The sequence below is a fragment of the Carcharodon carcharias genome, chromosome 19 (assembly GCF_017639515.1).
Source record: "Carcharodon carcharias isolate sCarCar2 chromosome 19, sCarCar2.pri, whole genome shotgun sequence".
Lineage (NCBI taxonomy): Eukaryota > Metazoa > Chordata > Chondrichthyes > Lamniformes > Lamnidae > Carcharodon > Carcharodon carcharias.
In genome coordinates, this window is record NC_054485.1 from 104761119 (window position 1) to 104785119 (window position 24001).

The following is a 24001-nucleotide window of genomic DNA, read 5'->3' on the forward strand; positions in this document are numbered from 1 at the left end:
TAATAACACCCTGAGATCCAACCCAGCTCAGACTGTCAGGAATCTCCCAATGGGAAATTTTCCCAGCTTTTCACTGAAATTAATAATTCTGTAGGGACCTCACCTGTGAAAATCAGAACACAATTTACTACAACTAAAATGCATCCAAGTCCAAAACCTTCCTGAAGAAACCCAAGGCACAGTGTATTTTATTAACAGGAAGGCAGGTCAGAGGATCACAGAATGATAGAGCACAGAATGAGGCCATTCTGCCCATCATATCTGTGCTGGATCTTTGAAAGATCAATCCAATTAGTCCCACCACGCCTATACATTCTGCATAACCGAGTTACTTTTTGCCTTTCAAGTATTTATTTAAGTCTCTTTTCACTTATTATTGACTCATCTTCCACCATCTCCTCAGGCAGTCTTTGTCCAGATTGTTGTGTAATAAATATTTCCTCGTGTCGTTTCTGGTTACTTTGCCAATCTCCTTCTCTCTGTGTGCACTGGTTGCCGACCCTCCTGCCACTGGAGACAGTATGGAACCCTAGACTCATTAATATTTACAGCACATAGCAGGCCTTTTGGCCCATTTTGTCCCTGTCGGCCCTCTACTAGATCAATTCACCACTGCTCCTCCACAGCTCGGCAAGTCATCTATTTTGAGGTAATTATCCAATTCCCCTTTGAAGGTGTCTCTTGAATATGCCTGCACCACACTTTCAGGCAGTGTATACCTCATTTATATTTATATATCCTCTTTTTAAATCCTTCTAGATTTTAAATTGCTCTTTCAAATCTCTCCTTCTTCTTCTCTGCTCCAAGGAGAACAATCTGAGCTTCTCCAGTCTCTCCACATAACTGAAGTTACTCCTCCCTGGGACCATTCCAGTGAATCTCCACTGCCCTCTTTCCAAGGCCTGCACATCCTTCCTAAAGTGCGGTTCATGCAGGATAAAGAGATTGACAGAAATGAGAGGAAGGAAATTCCTCCTCTTTGACCACGTCCGTGAGGCCTGGGGTGGTGGAAGAGCATGAGATAAAGTCGCAGACACATCATCATACCCTTGGCCAATGGGGACCTTTGGCCATTGTTCTAGGAGAGAAAGAAAGGTGGCCAACCATGATGTGTTGCTGACTATTCCTGTCAGGTGCAGCAGAAAGTTGATCAGGAAAAGGCATTGGGAAGCACATGATTCACAAGGATGAATCACTGGAGGATATTTATATGCAGCCGCCATTGTGGGCGTGGGTTATAAATATAGATGAGCCTGCACTTCCCCAAAGGGAGAGATTAGACCAGATTTGGAAGCCTCAATGCCGGCTGACTTGATAACTGGGCACCATCACTTGTGACTTTGCGGCAGTGAATACACGAGGATCCGACTTTCCGGCTCAGAGACAATCACTGCTCCCACTGACCGGAACCCTGAGCTTCTCGGTCTATCACAGTCATTGGTCAGAGTGACCAGCATCGTCATAGCAACTGATAAAAGCTTGGGAATGAATGAGAGAGAAAGAGTATCGACAGCTGACAAGCCATCAGAGATGGGAAGTCAAAGCAAATGAAAATATTTTCCCCTCGGAAAGGAATCCGCTGAGAAATGAGGAAAATATTTTTCGCTATCTGCGGTAGTAAAAGACAGAGAATGCAGGTATTTTACCGGGAATTGTGATGGCAATTGGCTGAACGATAGGTACCTCTTGTGGTGATTACAGCTATCGATGGTGCTGAGCGTTGACCTCTGGAAATTGCATAGACATAGATGGTGTATTTGGTGTTAGGCCTCAGGCCTGTGATGAGGTAGGAGCGCCGATTGGCTGTCACCGTCAGGTTCCACACACTCTGGGAGCCCTGGGCTCTGTATTGGATCAGGAAGGAATCAAAGACCAACTGTGTCGTCCAGGAGATCCGCACCGAGTGGGGAGTCACCCCGGAAATGGAAAGAGCGCCGAGTTTAACGGGTTTGACCGCGTCTTTATCTGTGGAGGCTCAAAGGAGGAGGGAGGGGAGAAAAGACAGAGGTAAAATATTCACCAGCGGCTTGAATCCACACCCAAATCAACAAAGTCAGAGAAACCCCAGAGCAAAACCAGTAGCCAAGATGATTCCCACCAATCAGAATCACTTCTGTGTGACTCCCTACGCAGCCTGTAAGATACTCCTGGATGCTGAAGTCCACCTCAGTCACTGTGACACACTTAGTTTGGCCCTAAACTGACAAACTGTCACCTCACGGGAAACAATGTAACAATGGGGATGGAGTTGTATTGTCTGCACAGCGTGACGGGGAGTGTGTGACAGGAGTTTCGTGTGACATGTACAGGAAGAGGGTGCCACATGCTAAGAGGTTTCATACCAGCTCTTCACAGCAAACTCGGACGGTTTCTGCCATTACTGTGTTAAAAAGAAAGGCTTTGATTGGATAGAGCAGCTCATTCTCCAGCATCATCCCAATGATCCTCACTGTGAAGTGAGCAGCCATTGTTATTAGGGACAGTTACCAAAAAACAATGAGATGAATGAGGGGCTGACTCGAGCCATGGGTCTGGGAGTTGGGGTGTTGAACAGCAACATCAAACTTGCATTCATTTAGTGCCTTTAATATTGGAAAATCAGCCAGAACACCGGGAATACCGTACAGGATACAGTAAATATTTCCCAGGATACCATGGGCCTTGGACAGGAAAATAGAAATACTGGACTGTGTACCAGAATATTGAACAGGACTCTCAGGAACATTGGACACTGGGTAATATTAATAACATGATATCAATTTTATATTATAATATATTATGTTAGCCAGTGTAATGGGAAATTTTGAACTGGGCATCATGAATATTGTCCAGTAGACTAGAAATATTGGTCAGCGCACCAGAAATACTAATGAATATTAAACTGGACAATGGGGAATATTGGACTGGACACTCGGGAATATTGGACTGGATTATGGGGAATATCAGAGTGGACTGGGAATATTGGACTGGACATGGGAATATCAGAGTGGACAGTGGGGAACATTCGACTGCAGAATGGGAATATTGGACAGGACATTGAGTATATAGGACTGGACACAGGGAATATTGGACAGGACAGTGGGAATATAGGACTGGACACTCGGAATATTGGACTGGACAGTGCGGAAGATTGGAATAGACAGTGGAAATATTGGACTGGACACTCGGAATATTGGACTGGACAGTGGGGAATATTGTACTGGATACGGGAATATCAGAGTGGACAGCGGGGAACATTCGACTGCACAGTGGGAATATTGGACAGGACAGTAGGAATATAGGACTGGACACTGGGAATATTGGACAGGACAGTGCCAATATTGGACTGGACAGTGCAGAACATTGGAATGGACAGTGGGAATATTGGACTGGACACTGAAATATTGCACTGAATGCTCTGCTGCGATGTCCTGTGGCCGAGATGATTGATTTCTGTCATTCAGATCAAACAGATCCAACACCTTGTAAGTTGCAGTTAAAGGGACAAACAAAAAGTTTCCTGCCGATCAGAGCAGCGGATCTGTCACCTTCGAATTGCTCGGGGCTGGGAGACACCCTCACCCTGCCCCCAAGTGCCCACGACCTGCCTGGTATACTCGGCTCTGATGTTGGGAGAGGTCCCATATCTATGGCAACAGAATGATTTCTGTTGGAGCTGTGCAAGTTAAAATGAGAGCACCCATTCATGAGCTTGGTCCCCAAACGTTTCCTCAGTAAATTTCCCTCTTCTCATTGGTCCGTCAGAGAAACATTCAAGGATAATTTTCCTTTTTGTAGGTTAGGAAGCAACAGAAATTACAAAGTATCACTCATTTTCAGTGGAAATACCTGAGGTGTGCGCGGAAGTGATCAGTGGCCTAGTGCGTTGGCCACCAGACACCCCATAGAGATGAAGCCGGTAGGCGGTGGTAGGCCTCAGGCCTGTGATGATGGTGGATCGACGGTCACCGGTTACCGTGAGGTTTCTCACATCCTCAGAGCCCTCGAGTCCGTATTCGACGAGAAAGGAATCATAGGTCCTCTCTGTTTCCCAGGATAGTTGGAGGGATTCGGCCGTGACCTTAGACACGGAGAAATTGTCCAGATCTGCCACTTTGATCGGCCTCTGACCCTCTTTATCTGTGGAGACTACAATTTAAAATAAAAACAATGATCGTTAATTGACCCTTTGGCCTGACCTGAGGAGAAAGATCGAGTGAGTTCTGGATAGGAAATTGAGGAAAAGCAGATCCCAATGAGGAGAGGAAGAGAGAGGAACACTTCTTAACCCATCTGAGATTCTCCCCTCTATCCCAGTGTGGAACTCACTCAAGCATTGATGGAGAATTTAGCTGAGAAAAGATGATCTTAAAGTCAATGGTGCCTCAAAGAATGCAAGATTTAACAGCAGCTGAAGCAGACTCCGAGAACAACAACAACTTGCATTTATCTAGCACCATTAGAATAGTCAAACATCCCAATGCCCATCGCACGAGCATTTTCAGATGGAATTTAACAGCGAGATACGTAAAGAGATATTAGAACAGGAAATTATAAGCTAGGCCAAAGAGGTAGAACTTAACAGAGAACAGAGCTACTTAGAGAGGTTGAAGAATATGGACAGAGGGTAATAATGTCCATTATTAGTATGAATAGACCAGGTTGAGTCCCGGCACATTCTGAATTGCTTTTGCCTTTTGTTACTGAACCAGACAAACTCTGATAGACTAACAGGAAACTTCGATAAGCACAGACTCAATAGACCTGTAGGGACACCATACATCACAACATCGAGAATTCAATGTCCAGTCTGATTACTTGGAAATGTAAAAGGAGCTTCACTGGATTTAATAACACCCTGATATCCAACCCAGCTCAGACTGTCAGGAATCTCCCGATGGGAAATTTCCCCAGCTTTTCACTGAAACCAATAGTTCTGCAGGGACCTCACACATGAGAATCAGAACACAATTTACTTCAATTAAAACACAGACAGTAAATGGGGAATAAACACATCCAGGTCTGAAACCTTCCTGAAGAAACCCAAGGCACAATGTGTTTTACTAACAGAAAGGCTGGGCAGAGGATCACAGAATGATAGAGCACAGAAGGAGGCCATTCCGTCCATCATATCTGTGCCAGATCTTTGAAAGATCAATCTAATTAGTCCCACCACGCCTATACTTTCCCAATAACCGAGTTACTTTTTCCTCTTCACATATTTATTTGAATCTATTTTCACTGTTATTATTGATTCGTCTTCCACCATCTACTCAGTCAGTGTTTGTCCAGATCGTTGCGTAATAGATGTTTCCTCATGTTGTTTCTGGTCCTTTTGTCAATCTCCGTCAATCTGTGTGCACTGGCTACCAACCCTCCTGCCACTGGAAAATGTTTGGAATCCTAGACGCATGAATATTTACTGCACGGAGGAGGCCTTTTGGCCCACTGTGTCCATGCCAACCCTCTACAAAGTCAATTCACGACTGCTATTCCCCCACCCGTTTCTCTGTCATTCTGCAAATCTGCTCTGCTCAGGTAATTATCCAATTCCCTTCTGAAAGCCTCTATTGAATCTGGTTCCACCACATTATCAGGCAGTGTATACCACGTTTATGTAGGTGTATATCCTCTGTTTAAACCCTTCTAGATTTTAAACTGCTCTTTCAAATCTCTCCTTAGCCTTCTCTGCTCCAAGGAGAACAATCTCAGCTTCTCCAGTCTCTCCACATAACTGAAGTTCCTCCTCCCTGGAACTGTTATGGTGAATCTCCACTGCCCTCTTTCCAATGCCTGCACATCCTTTCTAAAGTGCGGTTCCTAACGTATAAAGAGATTGACAGAAATGAGAGGACGGAAATTCCTCCTCTTTGACCATGTTCGCGAGCCCTGGGGTAGTGGAAAAGCATGAGATAAAATCACAGACACATCATCATACCTTTGGCCAAAAGGGACCATCGGCCAGTGTTCTGAGAGCTACAGGTCAGAGAAGGAAAGGTGGCCAACTATGATGTGTTACTGAGTTTTCCTGCGGGGAGCAGCACAAAGTTGATGAGGAAAAGGCATTGGGAAGCACATGATTCACAAGGATGAATCACTGGAGGATATTTATACACAGCCCCCATTGCGGGCGTGGGTTATAAATATAGATGAGCCTGCACATCCTCACGGGGAGAGATTAGACCAGATTTGGAAGCCTCAAAGCCGGCTGACGTGATAACTGGGCACCATCACTTGTGACTTTGCGGCAGTGAATACATGAGGATCCGACTTTCCGGCTCTCAGACAGTCACTGCTCCCACTGACTGGAACCCTGAGCTTCTCGGTCTATGACAGTCATTGGTCCAGAGTGACCAGCATCGCCAAAGCAACCGATAAAACCTTGGGAATAGAAGAGATAGAAAGAATATTGACAGCCAACAAGCCCATCGGAGATGGGAAGTAAAAGCAGATGAAAATATTTTCCCTCAGAAAGGCATCTGGTGAGAAATTAGGAAAATATTTTTCACTGTCTGCGGTAGTAAAAGACGGAGAATGCAGGTATTTCACTGGGAATTGTGATGGAGATTGGCTGAACGATAGGTACCTCTTGTGGTGATTACAGCTATCGATGGTGCTGAGCGTTGGCCTCTGGAAATTGCATAGACATAGATGGTGTATTTGGTGTTAGGCCTCAGACCTGTGATGACGTAGGAGCGCCGATTGGCCGTCACCGTCAGGTTCTGCACAGTCTGGGAGCCCTGGGCTCTGTATTGGATCAGGAAGGAATCAAAGACCAACTGTGTCGTCCAGGAGATCCGCACCGAGTGGGGAGTCACCCCGGAAATGGAAAGAGCACCGAGTTTAACGGGTTTGACCGCATCTTTATCTGTGGAGTCTCAAAGCAGGAGGGAGGGGAGAAAAGACAGAGGTAAAATATTCACCAGCGGCTTGAATCCACACCCAGGTCAACAAAGTCAGAGAAACCCCAGAGGAAAACCAGCAGCCAAAATGATTCCCACTAATCAGAATCACTTCTGTGTGACTCCCTGTACAGCCTGTAAGATACTCTTGGATGCCGAAGTCCACCCTAGTCACTGTGACACACTTAGTTTGGCCGTAAACCAACAAACCATCACCTCACGGTAAACAACAGGCATGGAGTTGCATTGTCTGCACAGCGTGACGGGGAGAGTGTGAGAGGAGGTTCGTGTGACAGGTACAGGAAGAGGGCGCCACATGCTAAGAGGTTTCATACCAGCTCTTCACAACAAACTCTTTCTCCCATTACAGTGTTAAAAAGAAAGGCTTTGATTGGATAGAGCAGCTCATTCTCCAGCAACATCCCAATGTTCCTCACTGTGAAATGAGCAGCCATTGTTATTAGGGACAGTTAACAAAAAACAATGAGATGAACGAGGGGCTGACTCGAGCCATGGGTCTGAGAGTCGAGGGGTTGAACAGCAACATCAAACTTGCATTCATTTCACGCCTTTAATATTGGAAAGTCAGCCAGGATACTGGGAATATCAGACAGGATACTGTAAATATTTGACAGGATACCACAGACATTAGACAGGGCATTGGGAAATATTGAGCAAAATACAGGAATATTGACCAGGACACCAGTATTGGCCAGGGCTCTCAAGAATATTGGAAAGTGAAAAAAAATTTAATATATCAATAACATATAATATGACGTTAGCCAGTGTAATGGGAAATATTGGGCAGGACAACAGAAATACTGGAGAATATTGCATAACGGACTGCAGAATATTGGACTGGACAATGGGGAATAATGGACAGGATAGTGCGGAATATTTGACTAGATATTGTGGAATATTGGACTCGACAGAGGGGAATATAGGACTGAATATTAGGGAATATTGGATAGGACAGAGGGGAATATTGGGCTGGTCACTGGGGAATATTGGACTGCTCACTGGGAATATTGGACTGGACACTGGAATATTGCACTGAATGCTCTGCTGTGTTGTCCTATGGCCAAGATGATTGGTTTCTGTCATTGGATCAAACAGATTTAACACGTTGTAAGTTGCAGTCAAAGGGACAACCAAAAAGCTTCCTGTACATCAGAGCAGCGTATCTGTCACCTTCAAATCGCTCGGGGCTGGGAGACACCCTCACCCTTCCCCGAGAGCCCATGACCTGCCTAGTAACACTCGGCTCTGATGTTGGGAGAGGTCCCATATCTATGGCAACAGAATGATTTCTGTTGGAGCTGTGCAAGTTAAAATGAGAGCACCCACTCATGAGATTGGTCCCCAAACATTTCCTCAGTCAATTTCCCTCTTCTCATTGGTATGTCAGAGAAACATTCAGGGATAGTTTTACTTTTTCTAGGTTATGAAGCAACAGAAATGACAAAGTATCACTCATTTTCAGTGGAAATACCTGAGGTATTGGTGGAAGTGGTCAGTGGCCTGGTGCGTTGGCCACCAGACACCCCATAGAGATGGAGACTGTAGGCGGTATTAGGCCTCAGGCCTGTGATGATGGTGGATCGACGGTCACCGGTTACTGTGAGGTTTCTCACATCCTCAGAGCCCTCAAGCCCGTATTCGATGTGAAAGGAATCATAGGTCCTCTCTGTTTCCCAGGAGAGTTTGAGGGATTGGGCCGTGACCTTAGACACGGAGAAATTATCCAGATCCGCCACTTCGATCGGCCTCTGACCCTCTTTATCTGTGGAGACTACAATTTAAAATAAAAACAATGAACATTAATTGGCCCTTTGGCCTGACCTGAGTGGAAAGGTCGAGTGAGTTCTGGACAGGAAATTGAGGAAAAGTAAATCCCAATGAGGAGAGGAAGAGAGAGGAACACTCCTTAACCCATCTGAGATTCTCTCCTCTATCCCAGTGCGGAACTCACTCCAGCATTGACGGAGAATTTGGCTGAGAAAAGATGATCTTAAAGTCAATGGTGCCTCAAGGAATGCAAAATTTAACAGCACCTCAACAGCAGCTGAAGCAGATTCTGAGAACAACAACAGCTTGCATTTATCTAGCACCATTAGAATAATCAAACGTCCCGAGGAACTTCATAGGAGCATTTTCAGATGTAATTTAACATCGAGAAACGTAATGAGATATCAGAACAGGTAATAGAAAGCTTGGCCAAAGAGGTAGAATTTAACAGAGAACAGAGCTAGTTAGATATGTTGAAGAATATGGACAGAAGGGTAATAATGTTCATTATTGGAATGAATAGACCAGGTTGAGTGTAGGCACATTCTGAACCGCTTTAGCCTTTATGTCACTGAACCAGACAAACTCTGACAGACTAACAGGAAACTTCGATAAGCACAGACTCAATAGACCTGCAGGGACACCATACATCACAACACCGAGAATTCAATGTCCAGTCTGATTACTGTAAATCTAAAAGGAGCTTCACTGGATTCAGGAGTGTAACTGGGTTTAATAACACCCTGATATCCAACCGAGCTCAGCCTGTCAGGAATCTCCCGAGGGAAATTTCCCCAGCTTTTCACTGAAACAAATAGTTCTATAGGGACCTCACACCTGAGAATCAGAACACAATTTACATAAACTAAAACACAGACAGTAAACGGGGAATATACACATCCAGGTCGAAACCTTCCTGAAGAAATCCAAGGCACAGTGTCTTTTACAGGGAGGCAGGCAGATGATTTTAGAATGATATAGCACAGAAGGAAGCCATTCTGCCCATCATATCCGAGCTGGATCTTTGAAAGATCAATCCAATTAGTCCCACCATGCCTACACTTTCCCCATAATCGTGTTAATTTTTGCTCATCAATATTTATTTGAATCTCTTTTCACTGTTATTATTGAATCGTCTTCTACCATCTCCTCAGTGTTTGTCCAGATTGTTGCGTAATAAATGTTTCCTCATGTTGTTTCTGGTTATTTTGCCAATCCCCTTCAATCTGTGTGCTCTGGTTACCAACCCTACTGCCACTGGAAAATGTTTGGAATCTGAGACTCATGAATATTTACAGCACAGAGCAGGCCTTTTGGCCCATTGTGTCCCTGCCGGCCCTCTACTAGATCAATTCACCACTGTTACTCTACCACCCATTTCTCCGTAGGTCTGGAAGTCTTCTTTTTTGAGGGAATTATCCAATTCCCTTTTGAAGGTCTCTCTTGAATATTCTTCCATCACACTTTCAGGCAGTGTATACCACATTTATATGGCCATATATCCTCTTTTTAAACCCTTCTAGATTTTAAACTGCTCTTTCTAATTTCTCCTTTGTCTTCTCTGCTCCAAGGAGAACAATCTGAGCTTCTCCAGTTTCTCCACATAACTGAAATTTCTCCTCCCTGGGACCATTCTAGTGAATCTCCACTGCCCTCTTTCCAAGGCCTGCACATCCTTCCTAAAGTGCGGTTCATGAAGGATAAAGAGATTGACAGAAATGAGAGGAAGGAAATACCTCATCTTTGACCACGTTTGTGAGGCCTGGGGTAGTGAAAGAGCATGAGATAAAGTCGCAGACACGTCATCATACCCCTGGCCAATGGAGACCGTTGGCCATTGTTCTGGTGATACAGCTGAGAGAAAAAGGTGACTAACCATGATGTGTTGCTGAGTTTTCCTGCACAATGTTGATCAGGAAAAGGCATTGGGAAGCATATGATTCACAGGGATGAATCATTGGAGGGTATTTAATAGCAGCCGCCATTGCGGTGTGGGTTATAAATATAGATGAGCCTGCACTTCCCCAAAGGGAGAGATTAGACCAGATTTGAAAGCCTCAATGCCGGCTGACGTGATAACTGGGCACCATCACTTGTGACCTTGCTGCAGTGAATACACGAGGATCCGACTGTCTGTATAAGAAGCCATCATCTCTCCCTCGGCCTATCACAATCATTGTTACAAGGTGACTGTCATTGCCATAGCAGCCGATAAAAGCTTGGGAATGGAAGAGAGAGAAAGAGTATCGACAGCCAACAAGCTCATTGGAGATGGGAAGTAAAAACTGATGAAAATATTTTCCCTCGGAAAGGCATCCGGTGAGAAATGAGGAAAATATTTTTCGCTGACTGCAGTAGTAAAAGACGGACAATGCAGGCATTTCACCGGGAATTGTGATGGCGATTGGCTGAACGATAGGTACCTCTTGTGGTGATTACAGCTATCGATGGTGCTGAACGTTGACCTCTGGAAATCGCATAGACATAGATGGTGTATTTGGTGTTAGGCCTCAGGCCTGTAATGAGGTAGGAGCGCCGATTGGCCGTCACTGTCAGGTTCCGCACACTCTGGGAGCCCTGGGCTCTGTATTGGATCAGGAAGGAATCAAAGACCAACTGCGTCGTCCAGGAGATCCGCACCGAGTGGGCAGTCACCCCAGAAATGGAAAGAGCGCCGAGTTTAACGGGTTTGACCGCGTCTTTTTCTGTGGAGTCTCAAAGGAGGAGGGAGGGGAGGAAAGAACAGAGTTAAAATATTCACCAGCGGCTCGAATCCACACCCAGATCAACAAAGTCAGAGAAACCCCAGAGGAAAACCAGCAGCCAAAATGATTCCCACCAATCAGAATCACTTCTGTGTGACTCCCTACACAGCCTATAAGATACTCCTGGATGCTGAAGTCCACCTCAGTCACTGTTACACACTTAGTTTGTATTTTTATAGTCAAGCTATCACCTCACGGTAAACAATATAATAATGAGGACAGGCTTTGATTGGCTAGAGCAGGTCATTCTCTAGCAATATGCCTATGTTCCTCATTGTGAAGTGAGCAGCCATTGTTATTCGAGGCAAAGAACAAAGAACAATGAGATTAATGAGGGGCTGATCCAGGCCATGGGTCTGGGAGTCAAGGTGTTGAATTTAAATCAATTTGTACCTCTAATATTGGAAAATTAGCCCAGACACTGTGAATATTAGACAGGACACCAGGAATATTGGAAGAGGTACCAGGAAATATTAGCCAGATCGTTGAGGACACCAGACAGAACAGTGGGGAATAGTCGCGCAGGGCACCACAATTGTTATCAGGACACTGAGTATATTGGACAGGGCCACAGGAATTTGGCCAGGACAACAGGAATGTTGGCAAGGATGCTAGAGAATATGGCCAAGAAACCTGGAATATTGAACAGGACACTGGGAATATTGTTGGGTATCCCAGAGATAATGGCCAGGTAAGCAAAATACTGAACATGCCTATGGGAATACTGGTAGGACACTGAGGAATATTGGATCAGACACTGGGAATATTGGCAGGATACTAGGGAATATTGGCCAGAACTTCATGGAATATTGGCAGGATGCTGAAAATATTGTCCGGATGCTGGGAACGTTGACAGAAGGCTGGGAATGTTGTCAGGACGTTGTGAATGTTGAGCAGGCCACCAGAAATATTGCCAAGGAGACTGGCAACATTAGCCAGGACAACAGGAATATTGGCTAGCACACTGGAGAATATGGCCAGGAATATTGAATAGGACACTGGGAATATTGAGCAGGATCTCAGGGAGAGCTGTATTGCTCTTCTTTCCATAGTGTGGTGGGATCTTTAATGTTGACCTAAGACAGTAAATTGGGCAGATGAGGCTTTGGGTTAATGCTCAATGTGTGAAGACAGTCCTTGAGGAAAACACTTCCACAGCACCATAAAGACATTGCAAACGGTAGGCAGATATACAGAAAGAGCAGGAATTGACTGCGTCTGCTGTTGGTGCTGTGTGGAGTGAGACAGAAGCACAGTACTCCATACAGAGCAGAAATAGAGAGAGAGAGAAGTCCTTCCTGTCAGCTCTACCTCCAGCTGCATCTGTATGTCTGGGGTCCACCAAGTTTACTGACAGGTATCTGTACATTGGAAGGAGTTGGGATATCAGCTGTGGCTGAGTATTTCACAGTCACACCTCTGAATCAGAAAATCCTCGGTTCATCAACACCCACACTAGACACTTGAGCATAAAAATCAGAGCTGATACTTCAATGCAGTACTGAGGGTGTGGTGCACTGTTGGAGGTGCAGTCTTTCAGATGGGATGTTAAACCAAGGCCTCTCTGCCCTGTCACATGGATGTAATAGTTCCCATGGCTCTATTTTGAAGACAAGCAGAGGGGCTCTCCCCAGTGTCCAGGCCAATATTTATCCTTCAACCTACACAACTGGACATTATCATATTACTGTTTGTGCCATGTTTCCTACATTACAACCGTGACTACACTTCAAAAGCCCATCATTGGCTGTAAATCATTTTGGGATGTGCTTTGCTGGTGAAAAGTACTATAGAAATGCAGGACTTTCTTTCTCCTTGTGGACTGGCAGAAGTCGAACGAATACAGATTGGGCAGAGATCCAATCATCAGCTTAACTCGCTTCAGTTAACTTTTTTTCTCACAAACCAATTGGAAGAAATCAACCGGGACAGAGAGGAGAGATGAGACATACACAAAGAGAGCTGCTATGTCTGATTAATCCATCAATGGAGTTGATCTCCCACGGCTGTAATAGTCAAAGTGTGACGGCATCGGTTGAAACTTTACATAGCACATTTTCAACATAACGGACTTTTGATATATTATACATTGCTACACATCACCGAATCATAGAACAGTGCAGCACAGGAGGAGGCCATTCAGCCCATCAAGTTTGTACTACCACTTTTGAAAAGCAATCCCACTCTCTCTGGCCCTTTGCCCATGTGCCTGCAATTATACTTCTTTGAGCATTTATCCAGATGGACTGCAGCCATTCGAGAAGGCAACTCACTACTACTTTCTGAAGGGCAATTAGGGAAGAGCAATTAAAATGCTGGCTTAGCGACATGAAAGAATTTTTAAAAATCCCTTTTGAAGGTTACAATTGAATCCACCGCCCCCTCAGGTTGCACATCCCAAATGCTATTGAGTTCCAGTTTTTTTCCCCTCATGTCGCCTGTGGTTCTTTTGCCAATCGCCTTATATCTGTGCCCTCAGGTTACTGAACCTTCAGCCACTGGTAACAGTTATCATCATTGTACCAACACTAGGAGTTTAAAATACACATGCACACATGGATGGATCTCACGGGCCACTCAGATATTCCAACAGATATGCTCCACATACAGGAAAAAAAGCAGCAACAATAGCGAAAGCTGATCCACAGAATGCGAGCCAAACAGCTGGGGAAAGCATGCAGAATAATGTAGCTGTAACAATTCGAGCGAGGCCCCGTCCCAACACATTCACCACTTTCTGACATCTGCAGAGAGACTTCAAAGAAAAAGGACTGGAGATGAATCATTTCACTTTGTTCCAAGGAAGGAAGGGATGATAAAGGAACACACTGGGGCATTGTCGTCGTTCCATGTTCCAACATTTTCATTGAATAGCCTTCCAGGCTCCGCATGCTGGCCAACTATGCTGGAGAAAGCATAAAGGATTGGGTCCTACAATGAGGTAAACTGTCAGGCAAGCGTATTCCCAAGAATGAAAGAGTAAAATGACAAGATTTACTTTGCATATTGAATAGAAACAAAGACTAAAACCCAGAGTTTTCTAAGTCGGGACTGATCTTGCAAAGAAACATAGTTTGTTTCAGGCAAGTTTGAGGAGCATTGGTGCTACTGAGAACCAATTGTTCCTCAGTTCCACTCTTTGCAGGTAGTCCATGCATGCCCCAGAAAGACGACGTGAAGAGCTTGGGTCACAACTTTTGGGATTTGCAAAGCGTGAACAGCATCACCGGCAGCAGCTTGAAGAAAATGGCGGCACTTTTCCGAGAGATTCTATAAAGGCTTTTGGAGGTAAACAAATGGTTTGCTTCCTGTGACAAATACCTGCCGTGGTCACGACACTGGTCAGTGGCTTTGTGCGCTGGCCCTTAGCGACCCCATAGAGATGGATGTTATAGACAGTGGTAGGCCTCAGGCCTTTGATGAAGGAGGACCTCTGGTCACCAGCCACTGTGAGGTTGTGCACATCCCGGGGTTCCGCGGCACTGTACTGTATCAGAAAGGAATCAAAGCCCTTGCTTGCCGTCCAAGAGATTTGGAAGGACTGAGTCGTGATGTGAGAGACAGAAACATCGACAAGTTTACTTGGCTTCACAGTGTCTTTAACTGCAGAGGCTAAGAAAGGGGAAAAAATGGTATGTGACTTTTCTTACTGGTGGAAAAGGTTGTTTGAAGCAGGTTAGATCCTTGCAAAATCGACACACACACAATCCTGAAATGTATAATTTCAATCTGTTAAGCGACCATCAATATATTTCCATAGCAACCGGTAACCACAACCTATTAGTTGAATGCTTGAAATATTGGATGATATTGAACTGTGTTTACTGCTTAGCCCAAGGCTCACCTCTGTATCTTAAACAGGTGAACAGCTCTGTTAAAACACGAGACACAGAATGTCACATAAACATGTCATGCCATACATACTTCACCTCACACAAAGATATGAACATGCTGTCCGATGGACACATTAACCTGAAGGATAGAGGGTGCCTGAAGGGATTAGAGATAGGGATGAACTGGGGCAAGAGGGACAGATGGTCTGTGGGCATAATGGGAGGATTGGGGGAATCTGAGGGGGCAGATAGATGGGGAGGGACTCAGGAGGCTAAAGGAACTGGGATCGATAGAGATTGATGTTAATGAGGGATTGGACAAATTGAGTTAGACTGAGGAGGGGAGGGTGATGAAGAGAGAACATAATGTACCTGGGGACAGTGGGCGAGAATTAAGGCAGGCAGAGATTTGGGTTTGGAGGGAGACTGGGAACAATAGCTCACATATTGTCAACTCAAGGTGCTAAGCATCCCGATGGTCTCCAGACGCTTAGATTGTTGAGTTTCTTGCAGGTTAATCTGTCGTTTGACAGTACAGAACTTGAGTATTGCAGAAAAAAGAGATTTTTTTGTCAAAGCTTTTCATCTTGCACTCATCAGGACAATTCGCAAGAAAATACCAATGTCAGGGGAAACAGTATATATATATATATATATATATATACTGTATGAGAAGAGAGTGCTGATTGGTTGGCAAATACATTCTGATTAGAAGAGGCGATGCCATGGAGAATGCACCAGTTGATGGTGACTGACAGTTAACTGCCAAGCAATTTTGAAATTTAAACTAGGCAGCTTGACTCTGGTCAAGGCATTGCCCTGAGGAATGAACCAGCGAATGGCTGTCACTTATTTTGTTTAGCTGAAACAGGCACAATGTTCTTTTTGTCTGTGTATTAATATATGTAGCTTCCAGTACACATAAATGCATCACACTGCGAACCTGACTGACAATCTTAGCAGCGTGAAACAGCTAGCTTCACCTGTTGCTCAAATTTTTTGAGATACCGTGCCCTTCCAGGGTAATCTGAGGTAAACTGGGCACTTTTCAGGGCTGAAAGTGATGGCCTTGGGCCCGTGCATCAGTTTGTGTGATTATACAGCATGAAATGATCTGATCAGGGTAGCCATTACCCCTCAGGATGTCTTTGATATTTCATGATGCTACTATACAGTAGCAGACGAGTGATATTCGCCACTAACAGGATGCTGCTGTCAAGCCAAAAAGACGTTCTGCCGATCACACAAATGAGTAATCTGGTGTATGAATTTCAGTGTCAGTGTGATGCTAGGTATGTAGGCCATATTTCCCAAAGACTGGTGGATCATTTCAAATGGCATGTCCCTTCCGCTGTTCGCAACGGGCAAGGTACAGACCGTACCCAACCAGCCCGTGCTTGCAAAACTCCAAACACAGTGTCCAACATTAGATGTGGTTCCGCAATTGGACAACATTTTCTAAATAATCCTCAGTGTGCTAAGAATTACGCTGACAACCAATTTAAGATTGTCAGTCAGGTTAGCAGTGTAGTACATTTGCGTGTACTGGAAGCTACATATATTAATACAGAGGGCCCTGTTCTTTGCAGGCAGAAAGAACATGTACGCACATTGCGTCTGTTTCAACTAAACAAAATAAGTGACAGCTGTTTGCTGGTGCAATGCCTTGACCAATCAGAGTCAAGCTGCTATTTTAAATTTCAAACAATGCTTGGCAGTTCACTGTAGGTCAGCATCAGCTGGTGCATCCTCCATGGCAACGCCTCTGCAATTCAGAGTCCACTTCCCAATCAATCAGTACTCTCTTCTCATACAGTGTAAACGTGTTGTTTCCCCTGACATTGGCATTTTCTTGTGAATTGTCCAGAGGAATGGAAGATAAAAAGCTTTGACAAAAAAAATATTTATTTTTCCAGCAATACTCAGGTTAATCTGCATTGATGAAGCATTAAGGAGTTTCTGAAGACATCCCACAATAGAACACCTTTAGTGAGAAAATGGGCCCCATTTCTGTTTCTGCAGTTCTAGGACATTCAAAGAGAAACTGTTGGCTATTTATTGCATTTTCTTTGAAAATTTATTAGTTCTAAAAATACTGGGAATGAGATTAAAAAGGGCTCTTTGACTGACAGTCGAGAATTAACCAATCAAGGTAATAAAATTGCTTTCCATTTGGCTGTATGTCAAGGCAAGTCACCCTGACATGTTGGGCGATCAATTGGAGCCTTGGGGTGGGGCAGTTAGAGGCAGGAAGTCATGTGGGTCAAATCTCCAGAAATATGTCAACTGGAGTTAGAAACTGTAATGGAAGAACCTGGGAATCCTCTCTCACTGATAGCCAGGGAAAGTAGCTGGAATTCCCAAACTGTCAGCTGTTTCTTAGCGGCTCACTCTGGTACCTGAACCAAAAGGTTGGGGGTTCAAATCCAAAATCGAGGCTGACTATCTAGTGCACATTGAGGGAGTGCTGCACTGCCAGAGGTGCTGTCTTTCAGATGGGGCATTGAAGCGAAGCCATATCTGCTTTCTCAGGTGGATGTAAAAGACCCGATGACACCATTTTGAGGAAAAAAAGCAGGTGAATTATCCCTGGTGTCCTGATCAATACTTCTCCCTCAATCAACGTCACAAAAAAAACAAGATTATCTGGTCATTGTCGCATTGCTGTTTATGGGATCTTACTGTGTGAAAACTGACTGCCACGATGCTGACATTACAACATGACTACACTTCAGAAAAAAGAGGGTTAAGGAAGGAATTCCAGAGCTGCCAAGGGTGGAGTGATTAAAACTGGGGATACGGAAATTAATGCTAGAACTGGAGGAGTGCAGATATCTCAGAGAGCTATGCAGCAGGAGGAGATTACAGAGGTAGAGAGAGGTGAGGCCACAAAGGCATTTGAACGCAAGGATGAAAATTTTAAACAAAAACAGAAAATGCTGGAAAAACTCAGCAGGCCTAACAGCATCTGTGGAGAGAAAGACAGAGCTAACGATTCGAGTCTGTATGACTTCTTCAGAGAAGAGAGTTTTAAACTTGATGACCTGCTGGGTGGTGAGCGCAGGGGCTGATTGGGGTGGATGGGATTTGGTGTGAACTGGGATGGGCACCAGGTTTTTGGACAAGCTCATGTTTATTTGGGTGGAAGATGGGGAGAGGCTGTCTGGTGCAGGAAGTGCAGAGGATGGATTTTGTCCCTTTGTCACGTGCTGGGCTCAGTCACAGAGTGAAATGATAGTTGACAGCGTAGCAAACACTCATTCTCACACAAGGTTATGTAGTGCCTGTCTGAAATGCTGGATGTTGTCATGGTAACACCACGAGGCTGTGGAAGAAAATGTGGACTTTGTGTCCGGACGGATAATAAAAATATTTCCATATATTGGTTTATTCTTGGGGGGGGGGAACAAAGAAAAAAGCAACTCACGATTTCAATCAATGTAGAATCACTTGACTTTGAAGAGCTTGTCTCTTGAATTTTAAAGATGGTGCGGTTGGCATTACTTACTATAGTCAGATTGTCAGAATTTAGCCAGGCCTGTGCGAGAGTTTGAGACCCCACATGGGGCTAACCTGGCTGATAGGGATAGTCAGCAGTTTTCCCTGCGGAGGAACTCACTCATGGCTGATGGCTGTCTGGCTCAGCTGAGGGGTTGTGACAGCTAGGCCAATCTGACTCTGCTCAACAGTAACCTCAAAGTCTTCACTCTCACAGGCCACGTGCACTGGCCAAGGTCACCATAGTAACAAAATCCCTCTCTCCGCCCTCCCCATTTGACATTTTCAATAATGGGGGTGGCGGGGTGGGGAGAAGATTCTGAAATTGGGTCGCCAAACCTCCAGGACTGCCCTGGAGTCATCAGGAATTGAAATTTAATCCCTGGACCGGGAGATCACATCGCTGGGAGCCAAACCCTGGGAGAAAAATTGTGAGGGGGCATTAAGCAAACTGGAAATGAGAATTTTTTCTAATTCATTCACGAAATTGGGCATCGCTGGCTATGCCAGCATTTATTGCCCATCCCTAATTGCTCTTGAAAAGGTGGTGGTGAGCTGCCTGCTTGAACCTCTGCAGTCCATGTGGTGTAGATACACCCACAGTGCTGTTAGGGAGGGAGTTCCAGGACTTTGATCCAACGACAGTGAAGGAACAGCGATATATTTCCAAATCAGGATGGTGAGTGGGTTGAAGGGGAACTTCCAGGTGGCAGTGTTTCCATGTGTCTGCTGCCCTTGCCCTTCTAGATGGTAGCAGTCATGGGTTTGGAAGGGCTGTTAGACTGACAGTCATGAATTATCGTAACGGGTGCGGAGGAGTCTTTTGGCTTTTCCAATTGGCCTTGAGGAGTCAGGCATCATGATGATGGACATATCATGCAGCCAGTGGTGGGAGATGTAACAGGAGTGGGGGCAGGGGAAGGGTTAGGTGATAAAACAGCTTGAAATACATCCAATCAGTTGGTATTCTGAAGACCAATCTGTGCCAGATGGAAAGAAGGAGAGAGGGAAAGGTACCTGTGGTGGTCACAGCAGTGGTCAAGGGCTTGGTAAGTTTTCCATTGAAAATCCCATAGAGATAGACGGTGTATCTGGCAGCAGGTCTGAGGCCTACAATGAGGTGAGATTGTTGTTCGCCGGCGACTGTGATGTTGTGGGTCTCCTCAGAGCCCTGGACTCTGTACTGGATTAAAAAGGAGTCAAAGGCCCTGTCCACTGTCCAGGAGAGTCGGAGAGAGTTTGCCGTGATATTAGTGGTGGACAGGCTGCCCAGCCTAACTGGTGTTACAGTTTCTCTATCTCCTGGAGGTAAAAGAGAGAGAGGGGAGAGAAAAAACATTATTGCTGCCTGGATCACCGCAGACTGAAACAAGACTGACAAGTCCAACATTAATTCAAGGAAGGAGATTCTGGCTGAATGTGTACCCGAGCTCACTTAACTTCCGAACCCCATGCAACTTGATTGAGGAATCTTGCTCCTCAGCATCTACTGACAGCTGTTAAAGCCTGTTTCATATAATATAACACACAAAATCATCATTCCACACAACAGTGAAGAGAACTTGATGGGACTTGTTTTTGCCTTCTAGCTAAGGTGTTTGCTCGATGGGAGCATGGATCAGAAATAAAACTGGAACACCAATAGAAAGAGCTTGCATTTCTATAGCACCTTTCCCAGTTTCAGGATGTCCCAAAACACTTTACAGTCAATCACGGGTTTTTGAAATGTAGTCCCTGTTGTAAAGTGGGGAACGTGGCACCCAATTTGTGCACAGGAAGCTCCCACAAACAGCAATAGGATAACTAACCATCATATTGGCACAGAGATAGAAGCAAAGAACTGCAGATGCTGGAAATCCAAAAACAAAAACAGAAATACCTGGAAAAACTCAGCAGGTCTGGCAGCATCGGTGGAGAAGAGCACAGCTGACGTTTCGAGTCCTCATGGCCCTTCAGCAGAACTAACTAAAAATAGGAAAGGGGTGAAATATAAGCTGGTTTAAGGGTTGGGGGGTGGGTGGGGTATTTATTTGGACAAGAAGAGCTAGGTAAAGGGCCAGAGATAGGTGGAGATAACCAAAAGATGTCACAGACAAAAGAACAAAGAGGTGTTGCAGGTGATGATATTATCTAAAGGAATGTGCTAATTAAGTGTAGAAAGCAGGACAAACAAGGTACAGATAGCTCTAGTGGGGGTGGGGTGAAGGAATACTAAAAAGGCTAAAAGAGAGAGATAAAACAATGGATGGAAATACATTAAAAAATAATGGAAATAGGTAGGAAAAGAAAAATCTATATAAATTATTAGAAAAAACAAAAAGGAGGGGAAAAATGGAAAGGGGGTGGGGATGGAGGAGAGAGTTCATGATCTAAAATTGTTGAACTCAATATTCAGTCTGGAAGGCTGTAAAGTGCCTAGTCGGAAGATGAGGTGCTGTTCCTCCAGTTTGTGTTGAGCTTCACTGGAACAATGCAGCAGGCCAAGGGTGGACATGTGGGCATGAGAGCAGGGTGGAGTGTTAAAATGGCAAGCGACAGGGAGGTCTGGGTAATGCTTGCGGACAGACCGAAGGTGTTCTGCAAAGTGGTCACCCAGTCTGTGTTTGGTCTCTCCAATGTAGAGGAAACCGCATTGGGAGCAACGAATGAAGTAGACTAAGTTGATTGAAGTGGAAGTGAAATGCTGCTTCACTTGAAAAGAGTGTTTGGGCCCTTGGATGGTGAGGAGAGGGGAAGTGAAGGGGCAGGTGTTGCACTTTCTGCGGTTGCATGGGAAGGTGCCATGAATGCAACACCTGCCCCTTTACTTCCCCTCTGCTCACGTCAAAGGGCCCAAACACTCTTTTCAAGTGAAGCAGCATTTCACTTGCACTTCCCTCAACTTAGTCTACTTCATTCGTTGCTCCCAATGCAGTTTCCTCTACATTGGAGAGACCAAACGCAGACTGGGTGACCGCTTTGCAGAACACCTTTGGTCTGTCAGCAAGCATTACCCAGACCTCCCTGTTGCTTGCCATTTCAACACTCCACCTTGCTCTCATGCCCACATGTCCGTCCTTGGCTTGCTGCATTGTTCCAGTGAAGCTCAACGCAAACTGGAGGAACAGCACCTCATCTTCCAACTAGGCACTTTACAGCCTTCCGGACTGAATATTGAATTCAACAATTTTAGATCATGAACTCGCTCCTCCATCCCCACCCCCTTTCCGTTTTTTCCTCCTCCTTTTTGTTTTTCCCAATAATTTATATAGATCTTTCTTTTCCCACCTATTTCCATTATTTTTAAATGTATTTCTATCCATTGTTTTATCTCTACCTTTTAGCCTTTTTAGTATTCGTTCACCCCACCCCCACTAGAGCTATCTGTACCTTGTTTGTCCTGCTTTCTACCCTTAATTAGCACATTCCTTAGATAATATCACCACCTTCAAAACCTCTTTGTCCTTTTGTCTGTGACATCTTTTGGTTATCTCCACCTATCACTGGCCCTATACCTAGCTCTTCTTGTCCCAGTAACCCCATCCCCACCCTTTAAACCAGCTTATATTTCACCCCTTTCCTATTTTTAGTTAGTTCTGTTGAAGGGTCATGAGGACGCGAAACGTCAACTGTGCTCTTCTCCACCGATGCTGCCAAACCCGCTGAGTTTTTCCAGGTATTTCTGTTTTTGTTTTGTATCACATTGGCACATGCTATCTGTGCTCATCTAAACCTGGCCCCTTGCGCATCCCTGATTTTAATCACTCCACCATTGGCGGTCATGCCTTCAGGTGTCTAGGCCCCAAGCTCTGGAATTCCCTCCCTGAATCCTCCACTTCTCTGTTTTTCCTTTGAAGACTCTCCTTAAAACTGACCTCTTACACCAAGCTTTTGGCCATCTGCCTTGATATGACCTTGATTGGCTTGGTGTTTAATGTGTCTGATTTAACACCCCCTGTGAAGCATCTTGGGACATTTTACTAATTGAAAGGCACCATATAAAGACAATTTGTTGCTAAGACTGAGGTCACATAAAGGAATTATAGCACAGAGGCTATTCAGCTCGTCAAGTCTGTGCTGGCTCTTTGTGAAGAGCAATCCAGTTGGTCTCAGTTTCCCCTCTTTCCCCCTTTTTTGACCTTCAAATATTTATCCAGTTGCCTTTTGAAAGCTACATGTATCCACCACCCTATCAAGCAGCAAATAAATTATGACAATGTTTCCCAGTTTGTGAATATCCATTATGCTAATTCACAGCTTTCTCTCCGCAATCTGATTGTGTAAAACACCTACTGCATGAATGCAGGGAGCTTGTTACATCCACATACCTGAAAAATAACAAGAAAGATTAACAGAGTGAATCGCGTTCACATTGAAAGGGACTTGACTGTGTCAGAGTACCTGTGGTGGTCACAGCAGTGGTCAAAGGCTCTGTCCGTGAGCCACCGGAAATCCCATAGAGATAGACGGTGTATCTGGTAGTAGGCCTGAGGCCTACAATGCGGTGGGATTGTTGTCCGCCAGTGACTGTGATGTTGTGGGTCTCCTCAGAGCCCTGGACTCTGTACTGGATTAAAAAGGAGTCAAAGGCCCTGTCCACTGTCCAGGAGAGTCGGAGAGAGTTAGCCGTGATATTAGAGGTAGACAGGCTGCCGAGTTTTACAGCCTCTTTATCTGTGGGAGCTAAAAGGGGAAAAACAATCAAAAGAAGTGTAAATTGAACAAGCGGAGAACGGTTGGTCACAACAGGTGGTAGATGCTTCTGCGCACATGTGCACCCAAGACTTGTGTTACCCATTGCTTGAGGTAGAATTTAGTTACCTGTATATTGGCTGCTCGGGGGTTGGGGTGAGGGTTTATGCAAGACAGAAGGTTCTAATTTATCAAGCTGGTGACTGATGTATCAATCTCCTAGGGAACTGCACAGAGAAAGTCAAGGCCAAAGTCACTGTGCACATCAACATCAAATACTGAGTCACTGTGCCTCTATCCCTAACATCCAAAGAGCATTGTAACCACCCTCCCTCCTCCTCCATCACAGCACAATCCTATTTCGTTATCCAACTCTTCTCAGGCCTGTCAGACACACTGTGCTGAGCTTGTGGCTATCCTGGGAGGTGGGCCAAGAGAGTCTGAAGCTATCTAGCTCCTCAGCAGAAACCGGAAGGCTAACCCATCGACTTGGTTTATCAGCGGAGGCTTGGAAAAATATGCAGAATGTTTATCCAGCAGGAGAAAATACTCCTGGATCTCTGGC

The 24001-nt window shown here is 45.0% G+C and overlaps 1 protein-coding gene across 14 annotated transcripts in view; it reads right to left on the reverse strand.

Moving 5' to 3' along the window:
• The window catches only part of LOC121291414 (tenascin-like), a 224925-nt gene that overhangs the window by 66632 nt on the left and 134292 nt on the right, over window positions 1-24001 (reverse strand). For 12 of the 14 annotated variants that reach the window (XM_041212557.1, XM_041212552.1, XM_041212558.1 and 9 more), the window contains 2 exons: window positions 23146-23427; window positions 19783-20067 (listed from right to left, as the gene is read on the reverse strand). In XM_041212557.1, the coding sequence (XP_041068491.1) occupies window positions 19783-20067; window positions 23146-23427 (567 nt within the window). Of the gene's footprint in view, window positions 1-1683; window positions 1975-3828; window positions 4129-19782; window positions 20068-23145; window positions 23428-24001 lie in introns of all 14 variants that reach the window. The other 2 variants (XM_041212545.1, XM_041212549.1) reach the window with 2 other exon arrangements.